A 10,577-nucleotide genomic window follows, 5' to 3' on the forward strand; every position below is an offset into this window, starting at 1 on the left:
GCAGGGTGATTTTTAGGTTACCACCACTCGGGAATGTCCAAGTCATTTGTGCCGTCAGGGGCGCTCACGTCCCTGCCAGACTGCAGCTCCGTATGTCTCCTTTTTTTTTTTTGGTATTTTCACACAAATTCTTCTGCTAGTTGGGGTTTATTCTACTTCTGTATTCTTCCCTTCAAGGCTCAGCGGTCCAAGATTATCTTCTGTGTCTGTGTTAATTGGTTTCCCTTTTCTTTGTTGAAGAGGGTCTCTGCAGTCCTTCTGCCTAGTCCGCCATCTTGTGGGAAGCCTGATATTTTTTATAATTATGAGTTTTGTTCTACATTTTCCTCCCACTCGATCCAGGACCTTCTAATGTCCTGGTCCCTTTCAGAGCCTTTCTTTCAAGGTGTCACTTGCTGGACTGGAACCTCCAACTGGTAGATTAGCAGTCAACCTCATTAACTGTTTGTACTACCCAAGGACTCCCAGCCCTATGCTAAGAAATGTTTTTTCCTTATTCTGAGTCAAATCTTTGGTCTTCATTCAACCCTTAGGGGATGAAAGAGAAAAAGTAGAATTCTTATGAAAAGAACAAATGTATGAATTGCATCAAAAGGCAACAGAAAGGGTGGGGGGTTCTACTTTAGGCTGCTCTAAACCTTGGTGGCATAATGGTTAAGTGTTCAGCTGCTAACCAAGAGGTCAGTGGTTCAAACCCACCAGCTGCTCTGTGAGAGAAAGACGAGGGAGTCTGCTTCTGTACAGATTATAGTGTTGAAAACCCTATGGAGCAGTTCTACTCTGTCCTATAGGATCACTCAGAATCACCTTGTTAGTATTGGGTTTAAGATGACACCTTGTCTAGGAAGAAAAGAAGATGGCACATTTCTAATTTGGATGCCCTGTCTTCTCTCTCCTGGATGTCATCCATTTACTCACATATCTGTTTAAGATATTTTTATTGAATCCTTCCTTATGTGTAAGACTCTATACTCTTATTTAAAAAAAAAAAAAAGAACAATTAGATTGGAATAATGTCTTCAGTTTGGTTATGCTTCAAGAATATTAAGTGCTAAAGGACAGGTGGTTCAATGTGACAGTTTAACACTTTAATTACCTGATGGTCTGAGGTGATGTTTCAAATGGTACATTTCTGTTGTACTGGGCATCGGAAACATAGGCAGCTGCCAGGAGTAGGTCCTGTTCCCCGTTGAGAGAAAGCAAAGGGAGAAGTAGTCAGAGTAGGAGAGTAGGAGAGAACACTTTTCTTTTTCCTTTATAAGTAAGTATCAAGTTATATTTAACATATATATCTCTCTTTACCTCTCCCATCAATCTCTCCCCCAGAGGTAAGCAGTGTTAACAGTATGGTATGTGCACCCCCAAAGAGCAGCAGCATAGTGGTTAAGTGCTGGGATGCTAGCTGAAAGATAGGTCGTTTGAACCTACCAGCCACTCCATAGGAGAAAAATGTGGCAGTCTGCTTCCACAAAGATTACAGCCTTGGAAACCCTATAGTGGGAATTCTATTCTGTCCTATAGGATCACTAGGAGTCAGAATCAACTTGATGGCATGCAACAACAACAATAACATGTACACCTACAGATATTCCCCTGGACATTACAAATCCCACAGCGGGACTGGGCTGTAGGCACATTTAACTTTCTTGAATCCAAATACAGGCTCTCAGAAGAGTAAAAGACACAATAAAGTACTGAATAGAACAAATAAACCAAACCAAGCTCCCTGCCATCGAGTCAGATCCAACTCCAAGCAACCCCTCCTTGGGTTTCCGAGGCAGTATCACTAGGGAAGTAGATTGCCCAACCTTCCTTCTGAGGAGCGGCTGTGGGTTTGAACCACCAGCCTTCTGGTTAGCAGTCAAATGCCTTAGGCACTACGCCACCAGAGCTCCCAAAAAGAACAAACATATGTACTTACATGATCTATTTATACATGCATATATAAGACTATACACACTAAATTATATATCGGCTACTTGATGGGCAGTTGAAGGAATTTTCAAGAGTGATTTTGACAAGGAAATTACTGTTTCTTGCTGACTTCTGAATTTATCCTCTTCTTGAGAATGACTCCATTCTACACATACACCTGATTTGAATATAATACAGTTGTTTTCATATGGTCCGTAGTTTATTCTTTTCACATAACATATTCTGGATTCTTTTTCCATGACAGTACATATAGATCTATGTCACTCTTAAACACACGCCTCATTATTTAGGTGGTTTCAATTTCTATTTCAAACACAATTACATTGACCAGTTTTTAAGTGTATGTGCATGTGTGTATCTTTGTGCCATATGAGTGTTTTTGTAGGGTAGAGTATAATTGCTAGAAGAAAGATAAGTGGTTTTTATATTGGCCTCCCAAAAAGTTACATGACTTATGTATCTCAAAATAGTACATGAGCATGCTTCTTTTCCTGCCTCTCACCAACAGTGATATAACTTAAAATGTTGCTGATAGCCAATCAGTCAGAGGGGCATCTTGTGACTTTAGTTTACATTTCCCCAATACCAGAACCTCTGAGCACCTCTGTGTTATGACTAGCCATTCCCACTTCTGATTCTGTAATAAGAAGATAATATTGTCACTGAACTGCACATGTGAAGAATGTTAAAATGGCAAATGTTTTGTTATATATATACATATATAGAAGCAGATATCTTTCTCCCACGGAACAGCTGGTAGGTTTGAACCGCCAACCTTTTGGAGCACTTAACCACTGTGCCACCAGGGCTCCTTCCATTGCCCATATATACCATGAAAACAGCAAAGATCTAACAGCAGATGTTCCCAAAGATGTAGCTTATATGTAACTGCATACCTCAAAACAGCAGCACCACCCTGGGAGGTGCTGGCGACTGGCTGGGATAGTGGTTCTCAACCACATGGCACATTAGAATCATCTCAGAAGCTTATAAATATCAAGACACCCAGGTTCTACCCAGACCATTTGGATCAGAATCTCTGGGAGATGGATCCAGGATAATTTTATTTATTTATTTTTTAAGTTCCCAAGTGATTTGAATGTGCAGTCAAGATTAAGAACCGCCAGTCTAAGATATGGCCATTTTGCTACTGCTTCTTCTGGTATGTGTTACCTTTTAATTGCAGTCTAATAATAATTGACTTATCTCTCTCTAATTTTATTGTGATTTGGGTGAAAATTTACAGAGCAAATTCATTTTCCATGCAGCAGTTCATACACTTTCTTTCTCATGGCATTGACTGATGTCACTGTAACAGCTCTCTTCCCATTTCCTCCCCGTTGTTGCTTTTTCCCCGTGTCCTCCCCTCCCACCCCCTGAGCTGTCTCCCTGTGCATACACACTGCCTTTCTGTTCTCCCAGGATTGATCGCTCCAAGTAGTGCATCTACCTGATGCCCATATGCCTGTCTATAATTTGGCTGGAAGCCACAGGAGTGAGTTCAATTCCAGACCTGAAGGGTAGCTAGGGACCATAGTCTCAGGGTTCTTACCAGGCTCTATCAGACCAGCAAACCTCGTCTTTTTTTTTTTTTTTTATGATTTTCAGTTTAGTTCCACATTGTTCTCCCACTCTATCCAGAATCTCCTACACAGATCTGATCTCCCTTCAAGTGGTTGACAGTGGTAGCTGGGCACCATCTAGTTCTCCTGGTCTCGTGGTCATACAGACTGAGGATCGCATGGTCTACCAGTACCTTGGACTAAGTGTTTCCATGTATCTTTGGTTTTCTTCATTCTTCTTTGATCTGGACAAGGGGAGACCCATTGTTGAATCTAGATGGCCACTTACAAGCTTTTAAGATCCTAGTCACTATTCACCAAAGTAGGATATGGGACAAGGTTTTTGTGTAGTGTATTATACCAATTGAGCTTAATATAATTGACTTCTTTTGATTTTCTTTTTCTGCTCTTCTCATAGCTGTGACATTTCCTTTCTTCTTCCAAAGATTTAAAAATATATTTAAGACTTTTGTGTTTTTTCTCCCCCAACTTTGTAAGCCTATCATTTTCAGGAAGGTGAATCCCTTAGAAGTATTTAGTTGCAAAATTCACAAAAGAAAGATGACTTAAATGGACTTGTGTATGAAAGGAGTTGTCCCAGAAAAGTTTCCCACTTGGGCAGACTTCAGGGTTTCCCCAAGTTTAACATAGGGACTACACAGCATCAACAAGGACCTGGTTTCTTTACTTCTCCATTCTCCCATGTAGCTGCTTCATCCACTTGTCCTGGGAAGATGGCTTCCCCCAACTCTGTGGCTACAGTTTCCCCAGCTACATGGGGGAGGGGGATGAAGGGAGCGAGAGGAAGGAGAGAGCATAGGAGGGAGGGTAAGATTGATTTTTAGAAGTTCTCAATGGAAGCAAGGAAGTTCCGATCCTAACCCCATAGTAAATACCTTCTCCAGTCTCATTGGCCTTAAGAGGATGTGGGAGTAAACAACTGTAAGCCCTACATAACTTTAACTCAGTCAAGGAGCCTTGAGAAAACAAGTTGTTGATAGAGGGGTTTTGAAAACACAGCCTCTATGTCTTGTTTAGATAGATAAGAAATGTAGTACAACTAACTATACTTGAGATAATGAGAAGTTACCATAAATAATAAGTTGCAATCTTTCCTGTATCAGTTTTTCTCTCTTGCCCCTACAAACACTATGCCTTCTCTCCTTTTTCCTCCTTCCCACAAGTTTACTCTATACATTGATGCCCAAAATAGATCACTGCCTTCTTCATGAAATTCCCATTCAAAATCTTCAAGTGACTTCTCTGCCTATCATGATTCCTCTTCACCAACAGAATCAAGTCCAAAAACACGTGGCTTAGCATTTAGTGGTTCTATAATCTCCCCTCTAGCTCTCTCTCCAACTTTATCTCCCTTACCTTCCTGTAGGAACTCTCTTCTCTGGCCAACACCGGTTGACTAGTCCATTGTCCCACCACCAGTGCCACTCACAACCCTTATCTCATGCTCACCAACACTGGGAGCAGCCTTCCCACCTTCCTTTGTTGGGGTTGTTATGGATTGAATTACATGCCCCACTTCCCCCATGAAATGTGCTGTAAAGCTCTGGTGTTGTAGTGGATAAGGCATTCGGCTGCTAACTAGGTCAGTGGGTCAAACCCACCAGCCATTCCTTGGAAGGAAGATGGGATAATCTACTTCCATAAAAATTTATAGCCTCGGAAACCGAATGGGGGTCACTGTGAGTTGGAATCAACTTGATGGCACTGAGTTGGTTTTTTTTTTTTTTCAAAGAAAAAAAAAAACAACAACATTTGGGACCAGGTATTCTTTGTTATGTTAATGAAGCCCTAACAGTTTAAAGTACGCCTTAAACCAATCACTTATGGGATATAAAAGGAGTAGATTGGGCACAGAAACAAGTAGGCAGGACTGGGGGAAAGACAGATGTCACATGGAGATCTCCAAGGACTGCCAAAAAGAATATAAGAGATGCTGAGACAAGGATTCTCCCCAAGAATGGATACAGAAAGCCTTCACTGAGAGGCAGCACTCTGAATGAGGACTTCTAGCTTTCTAAGCTGTAAGAACATAAATTTCTGTTTATTAAAGCCACCCACTTATGGTATTCCTGTTATAGCAGCACCAAATTAAAACAGGGGTCCACCGCAAATTTCAGTTATTCTATAAAGACTGACAATATCTGCAGCTTCAATTCTCGTATGGGAAGACTACATGGAGAAACAGGTTAAGAAGTATATTGTGAGCATTCCACAATATAGACAGAAATCATTGGTAGGGGTAAGATGGGCTATAGCAGTTGTGGCAAGAAAGATGAGAGAATAAGTGGCAATGTAGTACTAGTACAAATACCTCATGTTCCTTTATGCTAAATGCTGTAAACCAACAACCTACAGGCCAAGTTCAGCCTAAAGATTATTTTATTTGGCCTAGAAAGTGCCTTTTGGATGTTAGCCACTAATTCACCTTAAAAAAAAAAAAAAAACTGGAACTTACACAAAAATTTGAACTTCTGGTTTCTCTGTAAAAGATCATAACATCTGGCAATGCTGGGCTATATTCAGTAGGTTTTTGCTAAACATCCTAAAATACAATCACCTGAACAAACACTTCTTATTTTTCCAAGTTCTGTGGGTCGGCTGGCAATTCTTCCAGTCAAGGCCAATTTAGCAATCTCTATATTCATCTGGGGCTGGAAGGTCTGGGAGAGCCTCACTCACATGTCCTAGCCATGTGCATCATCCAACAGGCCAGCCAGGGTTCTTTCTTATGGTGGTGGTCAAAGGGTTCCCAAGAGCATCTGGAAAGCAGGCCTCAATGGACATGTATTTCTCATGCCTCTACTTGTGTCACATCTGCTAATGTCCCAAGGGCCAAAGCAAATCTCATAGCCAAGCCCAGAGTCAAGGGGTGGCAAAATCAACTCCACTTATTGTTATAAAGAGTAGCAAAGTCTGATCATACATAGGTTTGTCAGATGATATTCCTATATATGTTTTTGTATGTGCTATAAAAATGTCTCTATTCAATTTAAACATAACAAGAGGCAAAGTTAGGATAACTTCTCAGCCATAAACAAGCACCTTGAGAGAACAGGTCACTGGGCCTGTGGCCTGGGGACCACGATTGTGAGGGACAACAAGCTCAATTGGCAAAACATGGTATATAAAAATATTGTTCTACATCTTACTTCAGTGAGTAGCAACTGGAGTCTTAAAAGCTTGCAAGTTGCCCTCTAAGTGGCAACTATCAGTCTCTCCTCGTCTGGAGCAAAGAAGAGTGAGGAAAATCAAAGATGCATGGAAACAGTCCAAAGGACTATTGGACCATGAGAACCTTAACCTACATGATCCAGAAATCAGAACTAGATGATGCCTAGCTACCAATGACAACCACTCAGAAAGGGATTTTAAAAAAGAATTGCCAAGGCACTATGCAAAGGGGAATATATCCAAGGATGTGAAGAGGTTGTGGCCACGATCAGCTGGAGGTGGATAGCTGTGGATCTCTTTGGGCAAGGCACAGGCCTTCAACATCACCACAAGCCTCATTCCTATCTCCCATGCCTAATCATTCCTACACAGGCCACTGGTTGCTTCCTAACCTCTGTGGGCATTTTAGCTTGGGATGACCTGTAACTCTTTCCCAAGCCCTCCTGGCAGGCCTGCAAAGAATTTCTCTGTAAGCTGTTATAAGGGAAAACCAGGGCAATCAAGACTCTAAATACAAGGTAAACCAAACCTGGGTGAACAGGTTTAAGAATAAGAATATTGAAAAAGAAGCACATAAAGTATCAAGCAATGGGGATATAGAGCTGTTACAAAGAAACAGTATAGGACATGGGCTTTCAGCCCTGGCTGAATGATTGCATTACCAAGTAGTTTTAAAGTTACTGTTGCCCAGGCCACACCTAGACCAATTAAATCAGAATCTCAGAATCTCGAAGGTAGGGCCTGAACCTAGGAACATTTCTCACTTAGTTATCTAGTGCTGCTATACCAAAAATGTCCCGACTGAATGGTTTTAACAAACAGAAATTTCTTCTCTCACAGTTTAGGAGGGTAGAAGTTCGTAGCATAGTGCCTAAGGCATTTGACTGCTAACCAGAAGGCTGGTGGTTCAAACCCACCAGCCACTCCTTGGAAGGAAGGTTGGGCAATCTACTTCCACAGTGATACCGCCTCAGAAACCCAAGGAGGGGTCGCTATGAGTTGGATCCAACCTGACAGCAGTGTGTTTTTTTTTTTTGTTGTTGTTGTTGTTTTTTAGCTCTAGGGGAAGGATTTCTGTCTCTGTGTCTCCCAGTTCTAGGGGGTTGTCAGTGCAGGCACTCCAGGTCCAAAGGATATGCTCTTATTTCTTAGTGGTAGTAGGTGCCCCTGCTTGCTTCTCTCTCTTTTAATCTCTTATAAGATAAAAGATGTTGCAGGTTACTCCCCAGGGAAACTTCCCTTACATCAGATCAGGGCTGTGACAGGATTAAGGGTATTGCATCCCACTCTCATTTAGGTTGAGAGATTAAGGATATTGCATCCATCACTTATTGGTCAGTTTGTCATATTATGGTGGCTTGTGTTTTGCCATGAGGCTGGAGGTTATGCCACCAGTATTTCAAATACCAGCAGGGTCATCCATGGTGCACAGGTTTCAGTGGAGTTTCCAGACTAAGACAGACTGGGAAGAAGGAAAAGGCCACCCACTTCTCAAAAAATTGGCCAGTGAAAACCTTATGAATAGCAGTGAAACACTGTCTGATATATCACTGGAAAACTTTATCCATATTCCTGAGACATTGTCTGATGTACTGCTAGAAGATGAGCCCCACAGGTCAGAAGACACTCAAAATATTACAGGGGAATAGCTACCTCCTCAAAGAAGCATCACCCTTAATGATGTGGATAGAGGGAAGCTTTCAGGACCTCCATTTGCTGATGGAGCATGACTCAAATTGGGAAGAAATAGCTGCTAACATCCATTAATAATTGGAAGTTAGAATGTATGAAGTATGACTCTAGGAATATGGAAAGTTGTCAAAAATGAAATGGAACCCATAAAGATCTACATCCCAGGTATTAATGAGCTGGTATTGACAGGTATTAGCCATTTGAATCAGACAATCACATAATCTACCATGCCAGAAATGACAAATTGAACAGGAATGGCTTTGCATTCATTGTCACAAAGAATGCTTCAAGATCTATCCTGAAGTACAATGCTGTCAGTGATAGGATAATATCCATATGCCTACAAAGAAGACCAGTTAAGACTACTATTATTCAGATTTATGCACCAACCACTAAAGCCAATGATGAAGAAATTGAAGATTTTTAGCAACTTCCGAAGTCTGAAATTGACCAAACATGCAATCAAGGTGATTGATGATTACTGACAACTGGAATGTGAAAGTTGGAAACAAAGAAGAACCAAATGACAGAGATTGCAAGATAGAATTCTGCAAGACCAATGACTTATTCATTGCAAATACTTTTTCAACAACATAAGCAGCAGCTATATGCATGGACTTCACCAAATGGAATACACAGAAATCACATCTATTACATCTGTGGAAAGAGGCAATGGAGAAGCTCAGTATCTTCAGCCAAAACTGATTGTGGAACAGACCACCAATTGCTCATATGCAAGTTCAAGTTGAAGATGAAGAAAATTAAAACAAGTCCACAAGAGCCAAAATATGACCTTGATTATATCCCACCTGAATTTAGAGACCATCTGAAGAATAGATTTGATGCACTAAACACCACTGACTGAAAACCAGATGAATTGTGGGATGACATCAAGAACATCATCCATAAAGAAAGCAGAAGGTCATTAAGAAAATAGGTAAGGAAGAAAAGACCAAAGTGGATATCAGAGGAGACTCTGAAACTTGCTCTTGAACAGAGAGCAGCTAAAGCAAATGGAAGAAATGACAAGATAAAAGAGCTGAATGGAAGATTTCAAAGAGAAGCTTGAGAAGACAAAATCAATTATTATAATGAAATGTGAAAAGACCTGGCATTAGAAAACCAAAAGGGAAGAAAATACTTGGCATTTCTCAAGCTGAAAGAACTGAAGAAAAGATTCAAGCCATGAATTGCAATATTGAAGGAATCTGTGGCAAAATATTGAATGATGCAGGACGTATCAAAAGAAGATGGAAGGAATACACAGTCACTGGACAAAAAAGAATTGGTTGATGTTCAACTATTTCAGGAGGTGGCATATGAGCAAGAACCCATGGTAATGAAGGAAAAAGTCAGAGCTGCACTGAAGAAATTGGCAAAAAACAAGGCTCCAGAAATTGACAGAATATCCGTTGAGATGTTTCAACAAACAGATGCCACACTGGAGGCACTTACTCGTGTATGGCAAGAAATCTGGAAGACAGCCACCTGGCCAACTCACTGAAAGAGACCCATATTTGTACCCATTCCAAAGAAAGGTCATCTGACAGAATGTAGAAATTATCAAACAATTAAAATGAGATTTGCTTGATGCACTAAACAGCAAAATCTTGCTGAAGATAATTGATAAAATGGTTGTAGCAGTATATTGCCAGGGAACTTCCAGAAATGTAAGCTGGATTCAGAAGAGGATGTGGAATGAGGATATCATTGCTGATGTTAGACAGATCTTGGCTGAAAGCAAAGAATACCAGAAGGATGTTTACTTGTGTTTTATTGACCATGCAAAAGCATTTGACTATATGGATCATAACAAGTTATGTATAACATTGTGAAGAATGGGAATTCCAGAACACTTAATTATACTCATGAGGAACCTATGCATAGACCAAGAGGCCATTGTTCAAACAGAACAAGGGGATAGTGCATGGTTTAAAATTAGGAAGGGAGTGTGTCAGGATTGTATCCTTTCATCATATTTATTCAATCTGTTTGGTGAGCAAATAATCTGAGAAGTTGGACTATATGAAGAAGAACATGGCATCAAGATTGGAGAAAGGCTCATTAACAACCATGAGATAAGGAGATGACACAAATTTGCTTGCTGAAAGTGAGGATGACTTGAAGCACTTATTAATGAAGATTGAAGACTACAGTCTGTAGTATGGATTACACCTCAACATAAAGAAAACAAAA

At 40.6% G+C, this 10,577-nt stretch overlaps 1 protein-coding gene across 1 annotated transcript in view; it reads right to left on the bottom strand.

Annotated features, from left to right (window-relative positions):
* Nucleotides 1–10,577, bottom strand: part of LOC103213771 (two pore calcium channel protein 1-like) — a 97,598-nt gene that overhangs the window by 75,242 nt on the left and 11,779 nt on the right. The window contains exon 2 of the mRNA XM_007959515.1: nt 1,097–1,179. Within this exon, the coding sequence (XP_007957706.1) occupies nt 1,097–1,179 (83 nt within the window). The remainder of the gene's footprint in view (nt 1–1,096; nt 1,180–10,577) is intronic.

The sequence above is a fragment of the Orycteropus afer genome, unplaced genomic scaffold (genome assembly GCF_000298275.1).
Source record: "Orycteropus afer afer isolate SDZICR_OR568_19922 unplaced genomic scaffold, OryAfe1.0 scaffold00017, whole genome shotgun sequence".
NCBI lineage: Eukaryota > Metazoa > Chordata > Mammalia > Tubulidentata > Orycteropodidae > Orycteropus > Orycteropus afer.